The sequence below is a fragment of the Mus caroli genome, chromosome 6, assembly GCF_900094665.2.
Source record: "Mus caroli chromosome 6, CAROLI_EIJ_v1.1, whole genome shotgun sequence".
In the NCBI taxonomy this organism is placed as follows: domain Eukaryota; kingdom Metazoa; phylum Chordata; class Mammalia; order Rodentia; family Muridae; genus Mus; species Mus caroli.
In genome coordinates this window covers 18,547,584-18,574,337 of record NC_034575.1, presented here as the reverse complement: position 1 = coordinate 18,574,337, position 26,754 = coordinate 18,547,584, and the positions used below count along the sequence as shown (strand labels likewise).

At 39.8% G+C, this 26,754-nt stretch overlaps 1 protein-coding gene across 10 annotated transcripts in view; it reads left to right on the top strand.

Moving 5' to 3' along the window:
* Cadps2 (calcium dependent secretion activator 2) overlaps positions 1-26,754 on the top strand; it is a 534,832-nt gene that overhangs the window by 438,554 nt on the left and 69,524 nt on the right. For 5 of the 10 annotated variants that reach the window (XM_029478701.1, XM_029478705.1, XM_029478703.1 and 2 more), the window contains 3 exons: positions 2,851-2,954; positions 4,548-4,556; positions 13,708-13,864. In XM_029478701.1, coding sequence (XP_029334561.1) covers positions 2,851-2,954; positions 4,548-4,556; positions 13,708-13,864 — 270 coding nt within the window. The remainder of the gene's footprint in view (positions 1-2,850; positions 2,955-4,547; positions 4,557-13,707; positions 13,865-26,754) is intronic. The other 5 variants (XM_021164381.2, XM_029478707.1, XM_029478706.1 and 2 more) reach the window with 1 other exon arrangement.

The following is a 26,754-nucleotide window of genomic DNA, read 5'->3' as shown; positions in this document are numbered from 1 at the left end:
TCCCATCTCCCCTACCCCTGCTTCTGTGAGGTGTTCCCCCATACACCCACCCACTACCACCTCACCACCCTAGCATTCCCCTACACTGGGGCATCGAGCCTACACAGGACCAAGGGCCTCCCCTCCCACTGATGCCAGATAAGGCCATCCATCCTCTGCTACATATGTACTTGGCGCCATGGGTTCTCATTGGTTGGTGGTTTAGTCCCTAGGAGCTCTGGGGGGAAGATTGTACTTATTAATCGTTTTTAAATCTACATTTTATATGTGTGTATGTATACACACACACACACATATAGACACATACATATATGTAAAATATACATTTCAAAACATAAAACCCAAAGTTTCCTGGAACTCACTCTGTATACCAGACTGGCTTTGATCTCAGAGACCCACCTGCCTTTGCCTCCCAAGTGTTGAGATTAAAGGAGCCTGCTGCCACTTAGGGTCTAAGGCCAGGCCCACTGAACACAGAACTTGGCTGGGAGGAGGGAAGCTTAACCTGGAGGTCAGCGATCGGGGAGGAAGCAAAGAACACACAGGGCAAACAGCTGGGGGGGACTAGTCCGTTTATTTGTGGAGAGGGGTCTTTCAGACAAGGTTTATGTGGTTGTGCCCCTGTGGCCAGGACAGGGGTGTTAGAAGATGCTACGTCTGCACACTCAGGTTTTACAGGGCGGGGTGGAGAGGGACTTTATAAGGTCAAACAAGGGGTGAAGCATAGGAACTTTCTGGGTAATAAATTCACTGTAGGGTTTATAGTGGGTCAGCCAGCTTTAAAGTGCCAGGTTGAGACGGGGGGGGGGGGGGTGGGCGGGAACCCAACTCCTACTATCCTCACATTTGAATTATCCAGGCTGAAGCTTCTTCGTTGACCTTCCCTCCAGAACCATAGGCATTATGGTCCCACAACACCTGTCTTAAAACCCAATTGTTTAAGCCACTCTAAATTCTCTAAGTTACAGGGAAGCTTAAAGATCATAGGATCCGTGATTCTTAGCATCTTGTTGACATAGCAGGACTTTAATTAATGACATGGTCGCTTGTGTCTTCTTTTCAATCGGCTATCATCTTCCAAGAGTCCACCTTTCATTCAGGCTCCACAGAATCTCTGTTCCACACCTTGATGAACACACTGCTGCATACATTACAATCTCTTCTGAGGTCCTAGGGCATACTGCATTGGCTCTCTTGATAGATTCATCCAGTCTTAGGTAAAGAACACACAAGGCCCAAGCCTTACCTTCATCGCTTTTTAGATGTTTTCATTTCATCTCTCTAACCCTGAGAGTTATAGATATTTTTAAAATGGCTTACAAATGATACTTCAGAAGCTCGTGCTTGGCTGTGCCTGACTTCTCCAAGAACTGTCACCTGTATAAATCGTCCCCAAACCTCCTCTCACAAACCTTGTCTGCCCTAAAGTTCTCCTACACAGGTCATATGCTATTCCCCGGTGACCATGCTTCCTTTACGTCTCTCTCTCCTCTCTTTATACAGCATGCATGTTTGTTTTCAGAACTTTGAAGGTTCCCGTTATCCTCACTAAATAGATTGAAGCGCCTCCACATGAAATGGGCTGCCACGCTGAGTCGTGAGCTACCTTGCTTCACCTCTGTTGAAGAATTTCAGAATGATCTTGAAACAGGTGGATGAACTGATAGTTGTCCAAACATCCCTTCTGTTGTGATCTGGGATGTTGAATCGTTTGAGATAAGGACATATTAGCCTAGAAGGGAGAAATGAAGAGAAGAAAAAAAGACCAGAAAGTCAATGACAGATATATTTGTTTGGAAGGCATACTGGGTTGTGTCTGTGATCCCAGTACCTGAGAGAACAAGAAGATCCTAAGTTTGAGGCTAGCCTGGATTATACAGGAGTCCCAGGCCATTCTGGGCTATTTAAGGAGAACCCATGTCAAAACTCGAACAGAACCACCCGCTGCAATTGTCACCCTGATATTCTTACTTCGTCCCCTTTACTTCCCATAGTGGAGAATATCTGTTCCCTGTTGTTCCTGACAGATAAAAGAAAATGACTCTACGTTGTACAAGAATTTGTTTTAAGAGAGTTGTGTCGCATAGGGCACCTGATTTCTGCCAGTCTGTTGGAGTCTTTGAAATAGACTATTCTGCCTTCTCTTACTGAATTTCTGGAAGCTGCACTTCACCTTGTTGTGTTCTGTCCCTTTACACCAATTTAGCTGAATGCTAAGGATACCTTCAAATTCGAAGAAGGTGTCCGCCCTTCCCTAACCTGCTCCTCCACCCCCCTCAACCACCGAGTTTGGTAGTAGACTGAGATGACAGCAGGCACACAGGAGAGAAAACCAGTTAATTGCCTGTTGTCAGAGTTGTTTTAGGTGACTTTGTACTCCTCGGGATTTGAGATCAACATGAACTGAGAATTCAAATAGCAACAAAAAACCTGGGGTTTGCTAATGCCAGGAATGACTCATCCGGTGAGAACTGCATTGTATTGATAATACAATGTAGAGGGAGGGAAAAGACAGTGCTGTCTGCTCTCTTTGTGTTTCTGACCTTGAGCAGAATTGTAACTTGTTTGTTGCAGAAGTTGAGCATCTAATGTGCTGTTGCACCTGTTAGTTCTTGTGTGCTAAATGGCAAAGCACTTGCAGATCTGTGATTGCTTTGTGGGTGAAATATTTTCTGCAATCTGGTGAACTGGCTTTTTAAAGACAATGTACTCAATTGTGTTCCGTGCATCCCTTAGCTCTCAAAAGTGTGCTTCCTTGTGCCATTTCAATACTCTGATCGTCATTACATCTTAGGACATGTCTGGCTTTGTATTTTCAAGGTAACATTATGATTTTATTTTTTTAAACAGAGACCATGAACCAGGCAACTCCTGCCAGGAAGCTGGAAGAGGTTCTTCATCTTGCAGAGCTCTGCATAGAAGTCCTACAGCAAAATGAGGAGCATCATGCTGAGGTGATGACCTCTAGCCACAGCATAAGGTTCTCCCAAGGGCTTTGCCATGGACGGGGTAGCAGTGAAAGATAGCCCGACAGGAGTTGGACAGGAGTCTCAGTATGTAGCTGGCCAAACATAAACCTATCCTGGAAAGCTCTGTGTGTGTGTGTGTGTGTGTGTGTGTGTGTGTGTGTGTGAGAGAGAGAGAGAGAGAGAGAGAGAGAGAGAGAGAGAGAGATTGTTGTATCTGTTTTTGACAACAATCACATAGTAAGGACATGAGAAAGCTTGGGAGCTATGTCCCCAAGTTATATTAGCAATAGATACCAAAGATGGAGCACACCCATGTTGGGATGCTAAACAAGTTGGGAGTTTTTTGTCCTATGATATGATCATTTTGTTTGAAAATGTGGGACAGTGAACATTAATCAAAAACATTCATGATTTTGTAACTGACTGATATCTTCCTTTTTGCATCGCATTTTCTATATGTTTTCATTAAATCTCTGGGTTTTTTTGTTTTTGTTTTGTTTTTGTTTTTGTTTTGTCATGCTTGGAGGGAACCCAGGCATTATCAGAGCCCCATTACCAGCCAATGTCTTTACATCCTACTACATATTAACATTTTCTATAGACCCGCAGTGGTCTCACTGTCTTGATCTCCTAAGACTTAAAACTCTCTACTCGGCAGTTGTGAGTACAGAGAGAATTTCCTGGTTTTGAGCTGAATGGAGGAGATATGTAGACTTAAATAAACACCATAAATGTTGGTGTCCTCACTGTGCTTTTAGTTTTGAGGAAGCAGATGAAACAAGTTGAAAAAAAACAGACCAAATACATGTGAATTTATAGAATATTTATGTTTAATGGAATCTAGTTCTCAGTAAAATATGAGAAACTGCAGGACCTATATTTAAGCAAATTCTTGGGGAAAAAAAGTGTTCATGAAGCCTTACTATAGATAACTAAGATTTATTGTATCTGGTTATAAATATGATCATTCAAAACATCTGCTTTTAGCTCACACTGTGGAATCTAGTTTTTAGCTTGCATCTGTCATGTGTGAACTTGTTATGGATATTTTATTTTAAACTGAAGAAACAGCTGCTTCAATAATTTGAAATGAATTCCCAGGAGGATGTTTTCTGGGCTAGAATCACGGCCATGCTACAAAGAAAATATCATATGATAAAAATATAGGTGTGTTTCGTCGTCGTCTTTGTCTTGCTCTGAAAGAGTTTATCATCAGAGTCTAAGGCCCTTCTAAATTGCTTTTAATCTGACCAAGTATCCTATTTCAGAATGTGCTGCCACCGAACAGGTACAGCTAATGTTCCCATGTATTTTGTGGAAACTAAAATGTAGTGTTTGTAATACAGTCAATGTAGTCACTGAAAAAATACTTGCTAAAAGTATAATTATCGTATAGATGCTGTTTGTTTTTTAATCTGTAACCTACAATTGACTTCCCTGAAACACAGCACAGAAACACCACTGTGCTCTCTGCTGCAGTGCAATTGGAACTATTCTGGTGGCTTCTTTACAAATACTCTGTAACACGGTGCCATTTTTTCTGTTCTGCTTACGCTCCAAATTTTTGGAATCCCTCAGGGAAGAGAGGTGAGTAAACCTGTTTCCTCTTTTTCTTTGCATAAGACAGCGCTCTAATGTGACTGTGAAGCAGGACCCGCTCTGATGGTTGTCATTTTGAAGTCAACTGAGGTTTTCCCTGGAATTCAAGACTTTCCTCTGTAGCCTTTGCTACTCCATTAGGCGACTGTGTTTAGTTAGAAGTCACATGCATAATTAATGTCTTCCATCCCAAGCAAAACACCAGGCAAGGAATTGGAAATTTTGGCTTTTTTGTTTTGTCTTGCAATTAATTTTTAAAATCTTTTTATTTTCTCCTTTCCATTAGATCTTCCTTCTGAGCAGTACTGGAGAGTGAACTGATGTAATTTCAAAGTCATTTCCAGAGTGTGTTAGTGGAGGGCACTCTACACGGAGATTCGTTTTGCTGGATGCTCCGGCCAGTTTCATTTCCAGACTGCACCTAGGCTCCCTCTGCTCTTCAGCTCCTCTGAGGAGGTTAATGTATTTGCCTGGAGGCGACCTCCAGGTGGCTCGGGCTCCCACTCTCCCTTTCACTCTGCCTCCCTCCTCTGTCCCAGTGCACTCAACGGGACTAAGTGGCTGTTTCCCTCTTGCACAGTTCCTCCGTTAAGCAGGTGTCCAGCCATTCACCTCCTTGTCAGGAACTTGATTGTAAGGCAGTCCCTCCTCCTCTGGAGGCCTCTTGACCTCTCCTGGCTTTTCTCCCTAGAAAGCCGATTTTAGCTCTTTTTCAGCAAAATCTTTTAAGACTCTCTCAAACATTTCAGGGAGCAGGCTGTGCTGGATCAGAGATTTCAAACCAACGAATCTAGCAGTTCTTCATCCAAAAGCCATTCCCTCTGACCAGTGGGAAATGCCTCCCAGGCAAACTACAAGTTCTAATCCGCTACACATGCAGATGTGTGCGTGTGTGTGCAGATCAGAGGTTGAAATCAGGTATCTGTCTTCCTCAGTCACTCCTCATCTTGTTCTTTGAAACAAGGTCTCCCACTGAATCTGGAGCTCACAGATTTGGGGTAAGTGGGATGAATGACAAAGTTGCGTGTTTCTGCTTCCCAATTGGCAGGCACAGAGCATTGCCCTTGGCTTTTTATGTGAAGCTAGCAAGGCAGTCTTAGTTATGCATACTTGGGCAGCAAGCACACACTTAATAGCGGAGCTTCCAATCTACCCTTTCTTATTGGTTTTGATTTGGGTTATTGGTAGTTGTTGTTGTTGTTACACATTTTCAGGTTTTTTGGAGATGAGGTCTTGCTATGATTGGCCACAAGGACATGACCAGTTTGCCCAGTCTCCAGATTCCAGGCATACTCTACTATGTCCAGGAAAGAGTGAGAGTACAGGAACAATTCTGGGTCAGAGTTTTTGACTGTGGGATGGCAACCCCATCCCTCCACTCGATGCCCTGCCTTTCTACTATTTGTGGACTCTGCAAGTTCCCTCTCCCCACTGCAGGGCACTTACTTCATCTAAGGTCCCTCTCCCTTTGAGTCCTGAGTCTTCCATAGTCCAGGTCTCTGGTCATTCTAGAGGGTCCCTCCACCTCCCACCTCCTGAGGTTGCATATTTCCATTCATTCTGCTGGCCTTCAGGGCTTCCCTCCTTTTTTCCTCTCCCACCAACATCCTTCCCTCTGCCCTCTGCTTTCTTCTCACTCCCAAGTGGGATTGAGGCATCCTCATTTGAGCCCTTTGGCTTGTTAATCTTCTTGAGTTTTGTGGATTGTATCCTGGGTATTCTGTACTTTTAGGGGGGGCTAATATCCACTTATTTGTGTGTACATACCATGCATATCTTGCATATCCTTTTGGGTCTGAGATACCTCACTCAGGACTGTCTGAAGGCAGAACAGAAGGGGGAATGATGACTGGACTGTAAAAAAAGAATAGAGTACTGTCTGGCCTTAAACCCATAATCCCTCCTGTTTTATTTCCTTCAGCTTCTTGCTTGCTTGTGTACACCACCACACAATTACTTTTTGCATTAATGTGAATGTTCCAGGTTTTGAATTTAGGCTCCTAATTTGTTATATAGATAGAGATAATCTTAATCCTCCTGTCTCCACCTCCCTACTTTGGGATTTACAAGCACAGACCACAATACCATTTTTTTCTTTTCTCTTTTTTATTTTATTATCATTATTATTATTAGTAGTAGTAGTAGTAGTAGTAGTAGTGGTGGCAACAGAACCCAGGGCTTCATGCACATTAGCTAGGCATCTCTAGCCACCTACATCATTTTCATTGCTATAGTTCTGACAGTATTTTTTCAGGTAGTATAATGCTTTTTGCTTTGGTAGGGTTTGCTCGATATTGCTTTGGCCATTGTTTCCAGTTTTTGTTTGGGTTTTATGGTTTGTTGTTGTTTGTTTGTTTGTTATAGTTTCCTAAGGATTTGGGGGAATTTTATATTTTGGTATGAACCCCCTCACGGATACACAGCATCCACATATTTTATTTCCTCATACCCTTGAGTTATCCCTTCACTCTGTGAACTGTTGCTTTGCTGAACATTCAATCTTTTATGTGATAGAATTCTGTTTGTCTGTTTTGCTTTCGCTTCCTGTGATCTTCAAGACCTCCCCTGAACATTTCCCTATTCTAACATCTGACTCTGCTTCTTCTGTTTTCTTCTAGTGTCTACATAGCTTTGGCGTGGCTGCTTTTCTATCTTTGTGTTTAATCCACTTTGAGCTGGTTTCCATAGCTGATGAGAGCATGGGACTCTAGCTTCATGTGCATATCTAGCTTTTTCAGTTCCATTTATTTTTTAAGTTTTTTTTCCAATATATGTTTTTAGTACCCTTTGTTGGAAATCAGTGGACTCTGAGTGCAAGTTTTCTTCTAAGTAATCTGATCTGTTCCATTGATACATGGCCATTTATTTATTTATTATTCTATGTGTGCGCATGCTGGTGTGCATAAGCAGAGACCAGAGGATGGGCTGACAGGAGTTGTTTCTCTCCTTCCACCATTTGTGTTACAGGAACTCAGGTCATCAGAGCTGGCTGCGAGCTCCTTTACCTGCTGAGCCCTCTCACTTACCCCTTTGTCTCTTTTTCAGGCCCATGCCATGCTGCTTTAATTACTATGACTTAGTCTACTTTGAACTCAAGCAGTAAAATATCCCATGCTTTGTCCTTCTTGTTTGCACTTGCTTTGGCTACTTGGAGGTTTTTGTGTTTTTTGTTTTTTAATGGTGTTTTTGTTTGTTTGTTTGTTTGTTTTGTTCTGTTTTGTGGTTCCACATGAACTTTAGAAACATTTTCATAGTTTGATGAAGAAAGTCATAGGTGTTCTGAGTCATGGCATTAAATATGTAGCCAGCTGTCTTAGTTTGGTTTTCCATTGCTGTAAAGACACAACATGACCAAGGCAACTCTTATAAAGGAAAACACTTAATTGAGGCTGATTTACAGTTCAGAGGTTCAGTCCATTATCATCAAGGTGGGAAATATGGCAGTCATGACAGTCATGGCCTGAAGGAGATGAGAATTCTACATCTTGATCTGAAGGCAGCCAGAAGAGGGTATCTCTTCTGCACTGGGTGGAGCTTAAGCATAAGAGCCCTCCAAGGGCTGTCTACACAGTGACACACTTCCTCCAAACCCACACCTGTTTCACCAAGGCCACACCTTCTAACAGTGCCACTTCCCATGGGCCAAGCATATTCAAACCACCACACTATCTTTGGATGATATGGGCATGTTAACATCATTTCTACTGATATGTAAACGTGGGACATCTTTCCAGTTATGTCCTCCTCTATTTTCATCCTCAGTGTTTCAGATTTCACTGAAGAGGTCTTTTACCTCTTTGTTTAAATTTACTTGTATATATTCAATTTTTAAACTTATAAGAACAAAGGTAACATTTTTAAATAACATATGTTCTGAAGTATCTTCACTTCTTTTTAATTATTTTAAGATTTATATCTATATTAAAAATTATTATCAAAATAATGAATTAAAAGAATTATGAGGAGCTGGCAACATATTATGGCCCACTCTACTGACTGCTACTAAAATATGGATTTCCATATTGTTCAGAAATACAGTAATTATTGAATTGTCTCCAGAGTTTTTACAGTAACTCACAAATTTTAGCATTGTAGACTAATCTTGGGAAATAAAAGAGTCATTTCAAAGTCAAATTATCTGTTTTTGCTCAATGTAGAATGATCCTACTTATTTGTACTAAATTATATATTATGCATTCCAAAGATCAAAGCAATCAAAATTCTTAGACTTCTGATAAATTAGAAAATATGTAGGTAAGTCATATGATAATAAATGTTTATGGCAAGAAAAAAATCAAGGTACAGTAACAGTGTTCTGATATACAAAGTCAAGGGAGGATGGATGGATGGATGGATGGACAGATGGATGGATGACAATGGACAGCTAATATGCTCTGCATAGTTACTTAAGAAAATGATATCATTTCTCACTTACATACTGGTTCTACAAATAAAATAATTATACCAAATGAGCAATCTGGGAGATTAAGATAATACTTATAAAACTTCTAGAGCAGTACTTTAACCCACAAAACCTTTTAAATTCATATTGGGTATTTTGTTTTTCATTTTCACTTGTTTGTTCTTAAGGTAGGTTCTCACTCTGTAACCCACACTGGCCTTAAACTCAGATTCTCCCACTTCAGCCTCCCCATTTACAGGCATGGGTCACCATGAATAGCTTGGACATTATTTTTAAAGCACATTAACTCACTATCTGTACACTATCTGTACATGTACAATGTATTTTTGTAATTACAGATAATAACATTTATTTGTATTTGTACAAAAAGAAACTTCCATGTTGGTTTATTTTCACAATAACCCAGAGGCTAGAGGAGATATTGTTTTTATTGATTTATAGGCTACAAGTAGAAATCCAGGCAGAGAAGTGATGTGCTTCTGACTACTCTAGTTTTGCCTCTAAGTTCAGAAGCTCGATGCTTTACTTCCAGGTTCAGGGTTCATGCTTAGCTCCCTCCATTTTAAACAACTTTGATGCCAAACCAATGGTGGTGGTGCAATCCTTTTATCCCAGCACTTAGGAGGCAGAGACAAACAGACTTAAGTTCTAGGCCAACCAACATGTTCTACAGAATGAGTTCCAGGATAGCCAGAGATACACAGAGATAAGTTGTCTAAAAGAAGAAGGAAAAAAATTTTTTTCAACTGCTTAAAGTAAAAGTGACAAAGCTTTCAAAGTATTATCAGCCTGTCACATATATTATAGTTATCATTCAAAGCTGATTTATATGTTCCTCTTAAGCATAGTGATAAGCTATTACCTTCTGCCTCCATCAGATCATTTACAGTAAAACATGACTTAGCATTAGAGCCAAGACAGATTTAGAATTGTTCTTGTGACATCTCATAGGTGTTTTACCAATAGATGCTTTTCTAAGAGAGGTTTCCTCCCACCCAGTGAGACTCTCCTATTGAGCATCTGATACCTCCATGAGGTGGAACCCTGGAGGGAAACAGTACAGTCTATTTTCTTCCCCTCCAGTCCAGTCAGAACAACTACCTCTAATAGGAAGGGCAAGAGAAAGGAAGGACAGGTGGTGAGGCTGATCCTGTGTTTGAAAGAAACTCCCACTTTTGCTTAGATCTTCAGCTAGTGGTAGAGGAGTTGGCTCAGTGGTTTGAAGCCTCCCTGCTCCTCCAGAGAACCACATTTTAACTCCCAGCATCCATGTTAAGTATCTCACAACAGCCTATAAGCCCAGCTACAGGAGATCTAATGTTCTATTTTTTTTTTCTGGGCACTATAAAACCACTATGAGTATGTACCATACTCATATCATGTACTTACCCAGACACAAACATACATATAAACTTAATTAGTTAATTAATTAAAAGACTGGTTGCTCAGTACTTTCTCAAGTCATCAGTGAGATGTACACCACATCTTGACTTACATTCACAAGACAGACTTAATCCAAATTACAATTCAAGGCATAAACAATACCTCTTTAAAACATAATGAAGTTTTATAGTCAGTAGGAAAAGCATAAATATATATACATATATATGTATATATATGTATATGTGTGTGTATGTATGTATATATATATATATGTATATATATATATATATCCCATTATTTTTCATTTCCAGCCTGGCTCTCTTTTCCAAGTTAGCTTTAAAATGAGCTTTCAGAATTTGTCTGAGAGTACTGAAACAATGCAGAGCTAACACAGCTGCTAGGTTCTTAATTTTAGCCTTCTATGAAGGTATTGGCTGTGAACAGGAAGTGAGATTCTTCGAGCGTGTCTCTTAACAGGACCGAATTCTGACTAGCATTTCTACTCTGCTCTGCTCAGTGAGGAATCTCAGGTTCTACTTACATTGTCACAAATCTAACTTCAAAGGGCAAGAACAAGAGATATAAAATAAGTCAATAAGTACTACTATTATATATTATTTATTTACTATTTATTAGTATCAGTAAGTTATGTTATTAGATGATTTTATATATTATTATATATTGTTAGAGTAGGTATATATAATATATATTCAGCAAATCTCAGAGGTAATCACTGCATGTGATACTCTGCTGGATTTATGCAGTTATGCAGTAAAACATGCCTGAACAAATTCCTTACTTATGTATGTATCACAATATTGAGGAAAACATTAAATTGCCTATCACTCTTAAGTCTATTTATATAACATTTTCTAGTATAATTCAGCTTTTGTTTGTTTACTTGATGCTAATTTGCTACATGGTGACTTTTCTTAACATGCTTTTTCTGACGCCTATGATTTTAAAGCCATTTTTACTACAAAAGATTTAAAATCATATTTCAGAATTTTGCAACCCCGTCTTTCAGCTTTGTCACTCATCGTTTCCTGATCAAACCTAATACATACTTAAATAAATACAGTTCAGAAACTAAGTGGGTGATTCGCAGGCTGCAGGATTTAAAATTCTAAATAAATAGTCTTAACAGGGAGAATAATAAAAATGCATCAGAGAAATTGCCATGTTTTAGATTGGCTTAAAAATGATGATATTGGGCCCCAGAGATGCCTCAGTGGGTAAGAGACTTGCTACACAAGCGTGGGACCTGAGTAGAGATTCCCAGAGCCACAGAAACAACAGGCAAGTTTGGCAGACCCCTGCAATCCCAGCTCTCTAGAAACAGAGGCAGGGATCCCCAAGAGCAACCCTGGGAAGTAGCTAGCCATACGGGAGAGCTCTAGGTCCAAGTGGGAGACCCTGCCTCAACACATATGGTAGAGAGGGATCAAAGAAACCTATAGGCCTATACGTGCATATCCACACATGTCCACCACACACACAGGAACAAGATTTTGATAGCAACTGGGACTCAGTAGACAAATAAGGGCAAGACTTAAAAGATAACACACAGACACACACACACACAAAATGATTTTAAAATTCTCCATAAGTGTATGAAAACTTATTTAAGATTACTTATAATCATAGATAGGCAAAGTAAAACAAAACTGAGAACAGAAGCATCCCCTATTATTTTTTGAGAACTGTCTAAAAGCAGAGTATTATTTTTCTCTTCCTAAAGGAGCATAATTTTTTTACCTTTTTAAAATTATTTATTATATATGTGTATATATATGTATGTATTATATATGTATATATATATATATACATATATGTGTGTTTCACATGGTCCTATATATGTGTGCGTGTGTGTGTACATATATATATATGTGTGTGTATGTGTGTGTATGTATATATATATACATACATACATATAAATGAGTACACTGTAGCTGTCTTCAGACACACCAGAAGAGGGCATCAGATCCCATTGTAGATGGTTGTGAACCACCATGTGGCTGCTGAAAATTGAACTCAGGACCTCTGGAAGAACAGTCAGTGCTCTTAACTGCTGAGACATCTCTCCAGTCCCAAGAAGCGTAATTGTTTTAAAGTGATTATTTTCATTACCAGTCATAACAGCCCTGACCAAGTACAAAATGAAGAACAGACCAGGCGAACGCTGTCTTTAACAGTGTTCACAGTCTGAGAACCAGGCATGTACTCACGTAAGCAGCACTGTGTCCCATGAAGTAAAGCCATTCCGTCTCAGGGAACTGTCCAGGGGCCTATTTCACACGGGCAGTCCAGATGTCCTCTCTAGGGAAGTAAGGCTCAGACCTGGAACATGGAGGCCATGGGGCTTTGCCAGCTAGATGATAAGGCTTTCAGATTTTGTTGTATGCTGGTTAGATGAAGTGGGCCTTTAAGTTGGGCAAGACTATGATCTATTTATGTTCTTAAACAGTAAAACAATGACTGGTGGCTGTTTGGTGAGTGGACAGGAGTAAACCTGTCCCTAGAGAGCAGTTTGCAATGTATGAAGACTCTGAAACGCCCTTTATCCCTCCCTAAGGAAGTCTGAACACTCACTTTTCCTCAGTAGCAGGCAGGAAGAATGCAAGAGAAGGGAGGTGTAGAAGGCACAGCAGTTCAAACTGGAAGCCAGACAGAGAGGCAAGCTACTTCCTACCACCTGAAGTTTCTAGAACTTCCCAAAATAGCAGCTTAACACTAAGCTCCCAACGCGTGTCGCTTGTTGTCTCGAGACACTTCATCTCCAAACTGTAATAAAGCAATCAGGATAAGTGAAACAAGATAAATCCAGGATTTATTTGTAACGCTCTTCCCACACTGTCCTTGGGTATCTGAAAAATTGGGGGGAAGTCTTCTTAAAGGGGCAGTGGTTTTAGAAGACAGTGTATTCTCATAGTAGAATGCCACGCTATCATTAAAAAAAAAAAATGAAGGAAGTCATCCTACAGTATGATGCCAAATATGTTAGTATCGTATTCATTAAAAAGGAGATATTCACATTAGTTGTGTATAATTTTTAATATATACAAGAATTTTCCTTTTGTTTTTATAGTATACATTTTCCTATAGTTTATGTCTATGGCTTCTAAAGAAATAAATGCCTATTTTAAGTTTCATTCATCAATGGCAAATTTGTTATCGTATATTGTAATACCCATAACATTCCTTACCTTAAAAGTTTTATATTTTATCTATCATACTTCTTTGTGACACTGAGGCATGCTGCACATGTTTTCGGGAGCATAGTGTTTGTCCATGCTTCTAACAAGTCACCCATCTCTCCTTTACTTCCTGCAGGCATTTGCCTGGTGGCCAGACTTGTTGGCCGAGCATGCAGAGAAGTTTTGGGCTTTATTCACAGTAGACATGGATACGGCGCTGGAGGCCCAACCTCAAGACTCCTGGGATAGCTTTCCCCTTTTCCAGCTGCTTAATAATTTCCTCAGAAATGACAGTGAGTACTTATGTTTCCTTCCTACATGAAATGCCAAGGGATGGGTGGATGCCATCATAGATACACATGTATTTAGCCCAAGCTTGATCTCACTAAGAGTCAGAATGGGGATCGAGAGAGCTGCCTGAGCTTCTCTGAGTCTATGATGTCATAGTCTGTGGCAGATGATTCCTCCTATCAGTCACTGAACTGCAGAACAGCCGCTACACAGAGTAGACAACTTTTTCATTGTACCCTAAGGATCAGAAAACCTACGACGACTGGCATTGGCAGAATCCCTGAGACTGCATCCATCTCTAAGAGATGCTCTATGTGTCAAGGCTCCCTTTCAACATGCACTGTGATTGAGACATTCTCCTGAGAATGGATCTATCTCCTCGGGGGATAGTAAAATGCTGCGGCATGTATGACTTGTTCGTTCATATTCAGAAATCAGAGAGGAAGCAAGGGTCCTCGACTGAGACTGCTTACCAGCATAATAACAACTTTCACTGTTATCCTAGTGGTCAGTCTAGCATCAGGGAAAACATGGCGATAGGCTCTCTCATTTTCCCTAGACTCAGTTTGCTTGCCAGCTCTTACACTCTGGGTGGCGGTGAGGTCACTAACCTCCTACTGTGTATGGTTCTTACTGTGATACCCCACGCCTCCTGGAGTCCGGTCATGGCAGGAATCTTCTTTCCTGAGCTTTCTATTAGGCCAGATCATTTAAATCTTCCTCAGGCAACAGGCCTTTCACCTGTCTGAGCAGGCCTGATCCCATGGAGCTTTAAAGCATGGTCCTCAGAACTCTGGTCATCCTGTCACCGGAGTCACTCAGACTCCATACTCCTCTTACCAAAGGCTGTTCTCACTCTGTCTATACTTTATTTTTTTTAATTTTTTAATATTTTTTATTACGTATTTTCCTCAATTACATTTCCAATGCTATCCCAAAAGTCCCCCATACCCTCCCCCCCCACTTCCCTACCCACCCATTCCCACTTTTTTGGCCCTGGCGTTCCCCTGTACTGGGGCATATAAAGTTTGTGTGTCCAATGGGCCTCTCTTTCCAGTGATGACCGACTAGGCCATCTTTTCATACATATGCAGCTAGAGTCAAGAGCTCTGGGGTACTGGTTAGTTCATAATGTTGTTCCACCTATAGGGTTGCAGATCCCTTTAGCTCCTTGGGTACTTTCTCTAGCTCCTCCATTGGGAGCCCTGTGATCCATCCACTAGCTGACTGTGAGCATCCACTTCTGTGTTTGGTAGGCCCCAGCATAGTCTCACAAGAGACAGCTATATCTGGGTCCTTTCAGCAAAATCTTGCTAGTGTATGCAATGGAGTCAGCGTTTGGAAGCTGATTACAGTTAACTTCCTATATCTTCAAAACTTTTAAACAGCACTATTACATTCTTTTAATTTTAAAATTAAAATCTATGTCTCTACAATTGCAGTTTTAATTTTTTTTAAAAAAATTTGGTTTGTTCATTGCTAGAACTGGATAGCTATCTCTTTGATTATTATCTCTTTGAGTCAACCTCTTAAACTGGAAACGAAATTCATGTAGAAATGGATGTGTGATGCTGTACACCCCAGGTCCATCCCAGATTTCAGATCTGAGCCAGACTGAGAACACCTATTCTAGTAAGAAAGGCATCAGGTTACAGTACTTACCAGCATGGGCTTCAGTTCCACACACAGTCCATCTCTGCCACTTGACCTTTGACAGTAGTTTAACCTCTCTGAGCTAAAAGATCTTTACTCACAGATAGAGAATGGTAATTACTCTTACAGCATCATGGTAATTACATTTACAGTGTCATTCATGGTGAGGATAAACAGAGTGAAGACACGTGTAATAGATGCTAAGTGGATATCAAGGATACTGTAGGCTTCCCATCTGTAACTCCAGTCCTCAGTACTTCTGTAGTCTTAGCCACTCTAGCCAGGTTCATATCATCTCCAAATACTGTATGTTATGAAGCTGGAGAACTGAAGGACAATTCCTAGTTCAGATTCAACCACAATGCCTTCGCTCAGGAGAGCCCAATATATTTTATTGTCCACATTGAATCATTCATTCTGCATGTCAGCCACAGCCAATTCAGAAAGGCCATTTCTAATCCTTCCCACCAGAGAGAAGGCTCTGAATGCCCTTCTTGTCTTGGTTGTCTCTCTTTATTCCCATTCTGCTGACAAAATGCATGTCTTTTTCTTAACATTGACTTAAGATACATATAACATAGTAATAAGCACATGTACTAACTAAGGGGTAAACATGTACAGACATCTTTTTTAAATGCCTTCCTCCGTTTGAACAAAAGCACAAGAATAATCAAGATTTTATAAGACGAGGAACTGAGTTCAAGCCCAATACCAGCATGGGAAAACCAGACATGGTGTTATGCTCAGTAATCCCAGTGTTGGAGAGAAGGAAACGGGTGGATCACCAAGGATCACTGGCCAGTAAGTCACAGTGTCACAAGCAGCAATATGGACATTTCCTGAGGAAACACTGGAGATTGAGCCTGTTTCAACCTATACCTGCACATTAATAAGCATGCATATATGTATAAAGAACTAACTGTATTACCTATGTTGAAAATTATTCAAAAGGAGGAGTTTGTTAATGTTCATATTCAAACAGTAAAGATGATAAATCATATTTAAGGTACACAAACTACTAGGCTTTTTCATATAGGAAATAAAATACTTTGCAGACTTCTTGAAATTTTTCTTGCGTTCTCACAAGCACATTAATGTTTTAATATTGTTTAATATTTATCTTTAAGAAATATTTCTTTATTTTCAATTTTAAATTTGTGAAATAGAGAACCATAATTTTTTATTAATTATTAGTTACATTTCAAATGTTATCCCTCTTCTCAGTCCCACCTCCATGAGCTCCTCACCCTATTCCCTCTCCACTTTGCCTCTAAGAGAGTTCTCCCCAAATCACCTACCCACTCCCACCTCAAGCATTGCCCTTTCCTGGGGCATCAAGCCTCCAGAGGACCAACTGAATCCCCTCCTACTGAGGCCAGACAGGCAGTCCTCTGCTATGTATGTAACAGGGGTCACAGACCAGCCCATGTATGCTCTCTGGTTGGTAGCTTGGTTCCTGGGAGTTCTGAGGGGTCAAGTTAGTTGATACTGTTGTTCTTCCTATGGGGTTGCAATTCAGCTCCTTCAGGCCTGCCCCTAACTCTTCGATAGGAGTCCTCGGGCTCAGTCTAATAGTTGACTGTAAGTATTGCATCTGTCTCAGTTAGGTGCTGGTAGAGCCTCTCAGAGGACAGCCATAGCAGGCTCCTGTCAAGCACAACGTGACATCAGCAATAGTGTCAGGGATTGGTGCCTGCACGGGGGATGGATCCCAAGTTGGGGCAATCTCAGGATGGCCTTTCCTTCAGCCTCTGCTCCATTTTTGTCCCTGCATTTCCTTTAAATGGGAACAATTCTAGGTCAAAAGTTTTAAGATGGGTTGGTGGCCCCATTCTTCAACTGGAAAGCCATCTCTATCTATTGGGAGTGGTCTCTTCAGGTTCCATTTCCCCACTTTTTTGGGCATTTTTATCTAATGTCATCCTCATTAGATCCTGGGAGCCTCTCATATCCCTGGTATCTGAGCCTTTCTAGAAGTTCCCCCCACCCCACCCCATATTGCTGCATATTTTTGTTCATTCTTCTGGCCCTCTGGTCTTCTCTCCGTACCGCAATAAATGATCCCGCCCCCCTTTTGTTCTTCCTCCTCTCCTCTCCCACCCAGGTCCCTCCTTCCCTCTGCCTCCCATGATTATTTTGTTCTTCCCTTCTAAGTGGGATTGAAGTATCCTTCCTTCTTCTTAAGCTTTGTATGATCTGTGAATTATGTCATGGATTTTCTGTACTTTTTTGTTAATATCCACTTATCAGTGAGTACATACTATGTATGTATTTTTGGGCCTGGGAAAACCACAATTTTTTACATGTACATGTGTGTGTATATATATGTACATGTATGTTATGTGTATGTATACCACATGTATGCATGAGCCAACAGAGATCAGAAGAGGGCATCAGATCTAATATTAGAGTCATAGGCAGTTGTGGGTCCTGAGAACCAAATATGGGTGCTCTGTAGAACAATAAATGCTTTTAACTACTGAACTAACTTAAGACCCAAGAGAACCACAAGATTTTAATTTTTCAGGTAGAACCAAAAATAGTTCATGGTGGTTTCATATTCGACTCCTATTTTATAGTATTTCCTTCATATTAACTGCTGTTTGTTGTATATGAACACTATTTTTGTGCTTATTTTATTATGCAGTCCTAGATCAATAAAGAAGCATTTATTAGAGACCTCTTTGGGGCACTTTCAAAACTGAGGGTATCTTTATCTTGGCTTGGATTTTGCAGTGATTAACAGATTTATAGAAAACATCAATTATTTCTGAGAAAAATAGCTTCTTCGTGTAGTGATGTGAATAAAAAGCTCCCCTGTGCCATAATTTCCTTTTGGTGCTGGGAGATTGGTGCAGCCTGGGGAATTAGGGGAGAAGGAGTAACTTTCACCCCAAACTCACAAGTTTTGTTTCACAAGCAAGGCCACTAAATAATTTCTCAGCAGTCGACAAAACATACTTTCTTCCTAGCTATTACTGTCCCTTTTGATGGTAATGAAGACAATTGTAAAATAATCATGTGGGGTTTTTTATTATTATTATTATATCCCTCGATAGCAATTTGGTGAAATCTGTTTAAATATTTATTGTCAACCTAAATGGCCCTCAGACTATTCCAGTTTGAAATGTACAGGAAATCCTTGTCTTTCCTTTTGTCCCCCTTGAAAGGGAGATTTACATAACAGGCATGCTGTTGCAATTTTTCCCATATTGACCCAATTAGAGTTATTGTCCAAATCCCAATTAACTACAACCTAAACTATCCAGGAACACTAACAACAGAGAGCTCTGAGTGGTTAATCTTGGGTGGGAGGTAATTTGCTGAATAAGGGTGCTCCCTTCTAAAGATGATTGTGTATGGGGGGAGGTGTGTGCCGCAGACGGCACACTGCTAATTGCAGAGGATTTTCAATGATCCTGAAGCATTACTAATATGTGATTAATCTCACATTTTCTTTTCCCATATTTAAAATGACTAATTTCATTCAAAAATGAGATACCGATGAGTAATCATCCTTCATAGGTGGACAGCTTGTACTTGCTGCTTCGGGTGTCCTCATAAGTTATTTACCATCACTTTGCATCAAAATCCTCATGAACTGTTTATCTTTTGACCTGTAGCGGGGATCCTAAGTAAAGACTCTTGGTTTTCCTGCTGAGGAAACTGGGGCTGGTGAAGGCAGTGAACCTGAGTAGGGCTTTGCCCACAGGGAATGAGGGATGGAGATGGGGGTGGGGCGACATCACAAAGCATATTCTGAGAACATTCATGCAGCAATAGTATACTTTCAATGATTCCCCAAGCTTTTGATTTTAACTCAGAAAATGTTTACAGGGCACCGAGTTATCAGGACAAAAGGACAGTGATGGTTATCAAATACAGAGGGTTAGATAAAACAAGAGGTTAGCTTAGCATCTGTGACAAGATTTCCAGGGGAAATTAGTATCAAGAGTTCCACGAGGAAATTAGTGGAGAAAGGGGGCCAAGACCTCAAATCCAGTTTCTCTTTCAAGGAGGAAAAAAGGAAAAAGACATGGCGTCTGAGGTGTGTGTTTTCTCCAGCAGTTAGCAATGATTAGAGCACTTTGGAGCTCAGAGAACACTTGGAGGTGAGATGTGGTTTCCCTCAAGGGAAGAGTGCCAGCTGCATCCCGCTTTTAGCAACTGTCCCCAACCGCCCACCCTCCTGGCCTCACCCAGGATTCCCAGAGCAAGGCTGGTGAGGTAAACAAGCTTGGGCTCTGTTCCTGGCCAAAAATGTCTGAGCCTCTGCTTGCCTTCCATGCTGCCTCTGTGTCCCCACCTGCTCCCCCAACTAGAGGTAATTAGATGGGTAGTTACTTCAAGAGGCATCTGAGGAAACACTTTTGGAAGAGAAATGTATAAAAGTTGAAGAGAAATGTTTTCATAATGAAGCAATTACCATGTTAGTTAGATGATAACTGAATGTCTATAAAGCAACTACAAATATATTCCACTCTTGCATAGTATTTTCTACAGTTGTCCCACGGAGAATAGATGCAGCCAGTGGCCGCTCCCGAGAAGTGAAAGCCATCTTACAAATGGCACTGATCATTTCTTTCAGCACGCCTGAAAGGCAGGCCCTTGCAGCTAGTCACCTTTTAATCTGTGGATATGCTAGCAAGTGGCAAATGACCATTCTATGGGGAAATGATTCCCAAGTGAAAAATACCATGGTGCTTCTTCCCTAATTAACAGCCTTTTCACATTGCTAGCACATTAAAGCCAGCACGAGGAACACCCGTGCTTATGTAATCAATGTCACAGCGTCTCTGCCTAAAGGAATAATAAATGTTCAGGCTCTATGCTAAGTGAAAACCTGTTCCCCACGACTTTCACCTCCATAAAGATGGGCTCATAAAAAAAATCGAAAAAGGAAAAAATTGGAATGTGGTCTCATGAGGATAAAAAGGCTAGTGTTAATAATTAACAAGGAGAGTGAAGAGGAGTCAAATTAGCCATAATAGAGCCCAGAGTGACTGGCAAAGTCACCTCTCATTATCAAAAAACTCATTAAGAAATGAAGAGGTGGAAATCCCGCTGGGTTCCTCTCACACTTCGGCTGTATCAGAGATTATTTTTCAGATTTCTTTCAAATGAAGAGCTGTTAGGTCACCATATTGTATATTAGGTTAATCTGCAGGCTTTGAAATATGAAGGCCTGGCACCTGCATGTTCTTCCAACCCGGTGCTTAAATGAGCCGTGTGTCTGAAATCCACGAAGCAGTGTTTATAGAGAGATCTGTATACATACATAGAGAACAATGCAGAAAGGGTATAAATTCTGCATTATACTGAGGCTGTGTCCCAGCAGCATCATAGACAGCTACTCTACAAATGATAGGATGACCACCCAATAGGAAAATGTATTTAACTCTGATCCCTAGAGATGAGTAAATTTTTAAATTATACAACAGAACTTGTTCTCTTCCACAGAATAATAGAAGAATTATAAAATCGGTCGACAGAAGCATTTTCCATCAGTAGAATTCCACAGAACTCTAGTTCCTGTATATAATGTAGACATTTAAAAACCACTTTCAGTCTGCATTCTCTTTTTCTGATGGGCGTCTGTGTCCCTCACAACAGACTTACAGAAGCATATATGAATTCTGCTTCTGAGCCTCAAAAACCCAGGCCCTGCTGACGTTGATCGTGATACAGGCACACTCACTTGCTCCCATTAAGGGAGAAGGTATTACAGGTCATGACTGCAGATATCAGGATGCTGGGGCCGGTGTTACATAATCTTGTAAAGCCAGCCTGAGAATTGCTGGGTCGTGAGGAACTGATTCTCTGAGCTTTGGTTAAAACTCATACTGAATTTTGCCTGAATAAAACCCATAGGAAACAAAAAGAAGATGTGGATAAGAAATAATACTTATCTTTAAGAAGAAGCATGAAGTCTAGTATCAAATGGGGGCGTTTCTATGGTACTACCTCTAATGATAGATTGTTCTGAGAGATACAGCTTAGTCTCTGTTCTGTCCTCTGAAATTTTTTGTTGTAATTATAAACAGATTTGTTATATTGATTGTTTCTATGTTTATGGTAGATATATTCTCCTTTCTTGTTCCCAAAGTAAGGAACACTGTGACATCTCAGTTTCCATTACCTCTGTTTATGTAATATTATGTATATATATATATATATATATATATATATATATATATATATGGCTTTTCCTCTCAAGCCACTTGTTCAAAGAGAATCAGATACACATATCAGATCACACACACATACACACACACATATATATATATATATATATATATATATATATATATATATATACATACATACATATGTGTATCTGATTCTCTTTGAACAAGTGGCTTGAGAGGAAAAGAATACTTGAGTGTGGTTTTAGGAACGTATTCTTGTAGTTCCGATATGAGTTAAATACTAGTAAACTATAAAATTACTTTTCAAACTGTTAACTGATTGAGGCTGGCAACACAGCTCAGTGAGTAAAGGCACTTTCAGCCAAGCCTGATGACTGAGTTCAATCCTTAAGAATATTCACATGGCAGAAGGAGAGAATCGGCTCCAACAAGCTATCCTCTTAATCACAGGAACACACACACACACACACACAATGTCATACACACTCTCTAACACACACACACAAGTAAGTAAATACATGTATTAAAATTTAAATGAAAGAGTAATGAAATCCATGTATTTTCTTCTTAAATTGAATAGGGTACTATAAAAATTTTCACTAGAAGTTATATGCAGAAAACAGGCATTTACTGGGTATGCACTTAATGTGCCAGGCTCTTGGCTGGTAGGTGTCCGAGGTCTTTGTTTGATTCTGTGCTTTCCTTTTTCCCAACATTGCTGTCAGCCACAACTCTCCTGGCTTCGCTCCTGAAATCCTGACTCAGGTGTCCTATGCTGTTTGTCTTTGTTCTGTGTATCTGTCAGCAAGAAGAGTTTCTATTAATTTTATATCTTAGTCCACTGTGCCTGCCTTTCTGTGTGCTGATAGAATGTGTATTCCCTTTGAATAATTGTCTCATAGCAAAGTCTGTGGGTTTGTCTTGTGGTTGGTGGTATTTGCTTTGTTTTGCTAGCCATGAATTACTCTTTTACTTATAAAATACCTCATTAGAATTTGAGGGAGGATAATCACTCTTACCAGTAATCCACTAATGCAAACTAATTGAAAGGCGGTGCAGCAACATAGACGCAGATTATATAGTGCAGGCGAGAGCAGCATATGTTTACCCTGAAAACAATACATGAATACTTTCATTTGCCTATTCATTTTACCCAGTAATATGGTCTCAGTAATTTTATTAATTGGATCATAGTGTAAAGTGTGTTGAAATATTACTATTAAAAGCCTATGTCAAGTACTTTTTATTTATTAATTGTTGGAGATGTTCAAACTAATTAGGCTGGCTGCATCCTGAGTTTTGCTTTATTTAAGCCTTTTTGCTTTCTTTTCTGTCATTTCTACTTGTTCCATAAGAGCTCATATATTCATATTCCTTCGTTCTCCAGCAAGGTGGTGTTTGGGAACAAGGAATCTTTGGGGAGAAATGGTTCTTTTGATCAGCAGAATAGGTGCCGAACCTCCACTTAAGTTGCTGTAGCCAGTTCTTAAGATTCCAGGGCAATCCACTCCGCTCCCACATCTGGAGGACATTGTCAGAAAGAATCTTGACTCTGGGGGAAGTACCTGAGACATGCTGCCATGCGTTTGAGGCCAGCCTGGTCAACATGGAGGCTACCAGGCCGATAAGTCAAGGCTACACAGTAAGAAAAATAAGAAAGAAGGAAACCTTCTTGGAGAAAGCCAGGTTGAAAACTTTCCCTTTCAATTGCAGCATTGCAGTAGTGTCTTGTAAAGACATGAATTAGACTGGTGACAGCTTCAAATCATAGTCACAGAGAGAAGACTCCTGATGCCTCAGGCTACCTCTAAGAGGGGCTTTTGTCTGATGGAAGTAGGGTGAAAGCTGGCATATGGGCAAGCAGGAAAGAGCACACATTGACAGACAGGTGTGAATTTCTGTAGCTGTTGCCTTCCCACACTAGTATGCTATCCCTGTTTTCCTTCGCCTCTCCATTCTTCTTGCTCTTTCCTGCCCATAGTACACCATGTACTTTCTATTTTCTCCTAGGCCTCTCCTTCCCTTCCCTTCCCATCTTCCCTCACTTGTGCCTTTACCCTTCTTTTCTCTCTCTCTCTCCCTCTCTCTCTCTCCCTCTCTCTCTCTCTCTCTCTCTGTTTCTCTCTGCTTTTACTGCTCTCTAAATATAACAATAATGTCAGTTTTTCTTGGTTATTCAAATATGATTATTTTCTTGATTATTTAAATGTGATTATTTAAGAAAATCAAAAGGGAAAGCAAAAGATATATCAGATTGGTAAAGCAAGTACCCAGACTGTGCATTCCATACCCAGCACTATGAAAAAATTAAAGGCAAGTCTAAGCTGAAATTGGAGGAAACTTTTTGCCAAAATTAATTATCCACTATAAAAATTCATTAAAGATATAGATAATCTACAATTCCTCAAAAGTATGCATGAAATAATCATATTGCTAGTAGTAATAATTGACCAAAAAAAATCTTTTTGTGCCACATTCATTGAAGTAAAAGCTATTCATATCCAGTAGCCAAATCTTGGATAAATCATAGAATTTATCATGACAGCATCATCTAGTAACATATATTTCATCCAAAATGTGAAGGTTATACAGGCTTCAATTGGCTATGTAGCTGTCATTCAATACAATCTCCCAAGAAAAGACACAGTAGATGTATCCCAATATTCCTTCATACATCAAACATCTGAACATTTACTGTGAGCCAGAGCTCAGTGCAATACTGAGCAGACAGCCAAGGTCCTCCACCACACGAACAAGTGCTGTCACAGGGAGGAAGGGGGAGAGAAGAACTAGGGAGGGAGAAAACGCCAAGTAACCAGATCAAGAACAACACTAACTGGAAAAGGAAGAGGGTGCAGAAAAATATTTACGAAAAGATACGAGGATTTGAGTAACTCAAAAAAATCATTGAAATTATGCCACAGGACCTGTGAGACACAAGCACCAGGAACGGGCTGCAGAGATCATGGTAGGACAGCTCACTGAGGGCCTTCATGTCTTGCTGATGCTTTCAGGTTTGCTGGTCGAGTGGCACATAGGACTGTGCTCTGGGAAGTAGGTGGGGATAGAGATGATAGAGATAGAGATAGAGATAGAGATAGAGATAGAGATAGAGATAGAGATAGAGATGGATACGGATATGGATACAGATATAGATAGGTAGATATAGATGTGTATATGCAAAGCCCTCTGACACTTTGAGAAGGTAAACTATCCCAGGCAAAAACTAGGAGCCCAAAGGCCAGTCAGGAAATGGCGACATGAGTCCTGACAGAAGAGAAGTGTAAGAGTAAACTAAATAGCCACAATGTTAATAAGCAGAGGGGGACCTGGTACAAAGATATGAGGGCCAAAAATTGCAAAGATCTTGATTACTGGTTGGCTATAGGGAGGGAAGAAAAGGCTTTTGGTGTCTACCTCTGTGATGCTTGTGTAGAGATGAGATTTAAAATCTCTGCTTTTACTCTAATGTGGGAATAAAGAAGTTGGAGAATTCAATATAATAGTTTGGCTTATTCTAATACATTTTAATTTATTAAATCTTTTTTATACATTGTTTTTAATCATATTCTTTCCCCTCCACCACTACAAGAGCCTTTTCACCTCCCGACCTACCTACCCACTTACCTCCAAGTTATAAATTGGAAAGACAACAATAACAAAAAATGCAAGTCAAAACAAGAAAATGAATGCAGTACTTTCCGGATATATTTAAAGACAACATTTGCTAGACATACCTTTGAGTCAACCATTACTTAATCTTAGAATCAATCAATCAGTGCAATGTCTAATAACAACATTGAACTGAATCATTTTAGATTTCTGTCTTTTAGTAAGCTGTGTTTTTACTGCCAAAACACCTAATCTCTCTGTAAAGTAAGTTTGATTTGAAGAATTGCAGATTCATTTGGAGGTGTAATAATTTTAAGGATCTTTGTAAAGTAAAATGTTAACAGTGGATAAGATGCTCAAGATGGAGAACCTAGAGTTCTTCCTTTCTATTTTTTTTGGTTTTTTCTTTTTTTTTTGTTTTGTTTTGTTTTGTTTTGTTTTGTTTTGTTTTTGGAGACAGGGTTTCTCTGTGTAGCCCTGGCTGTCCTGGAACTCACTTTGTAGACCAGGCTGGCCTCNAACTCAGAAATCCGCCTGCCTCTGCCTCCTGAGTGCTGGGATTAAAGGCGTGNGCCACCACGCCCGGCTGGTTTTTTCTTTTTTTAATGCTATACTATATGAAGTAAGGTTTAGTCACATAGTTTTGCTGTAATGCAATGTAAAACGTTCTAGCTTTAATAAGGATGATACTGTCAGAATACAGATTTACTTGTAAAGCATTCACTGTGTTTCTAAGTCTTAAAAGATATTAATGCACTGATCCTAGGTTGACAGATGGAGGAGTAGATGGACAAACTGACAGGCAATATTTTATGGTAACCTAAATAAAGGAGTGACAATTTTATAATATAGAGAGTTACATATTGCTTTAGTGTCCAACCCTGGTTCCACTTCCTAATGACTAAATGGCCTTAGGTAAATTTCCTAATCTCTCTAAACTTTATCTTCTTTATTAATAATTAAAAATATTTCTTTCTTCCTTGAGCTATTGTGACAGTTAAACAATGGAATGAACAATACAACTTAACACAGTGCTTAACATTTCAAAAACATCAATATAGAGGAGGAGAGATCTTAAGCAAAGATACAACCAATAAGATTTCATTACATTGCCTAACTGGGTTGTCTGTCATACTGGGTTTGATATTTCAGGTAAAAAAAAAATATATATATATATATATATTACCCTTAAAGCTTAGCATCTTTATTTAGGCAACATTTGGTTGAAGGGTAACTGAATTATACTGTATAACAGTACCTTTCAGTTCTGAGACTTGAGTCTCTGGGAGTGAATGAAGCACCTTCCTTTCATGTGCTGATGAAAACTCCATTAAGATGACATTAGTCTTCTTAATAAGACATTTATCACTAAATTTTCCCCCTTTAATAAAAAAACTTTCACCAATAGATAAGCAAGAAAAGATTTCTTTAGTGTGTATGTTTGTGCACTCACAGAAATCAGAGGTCAAAGAAATTTG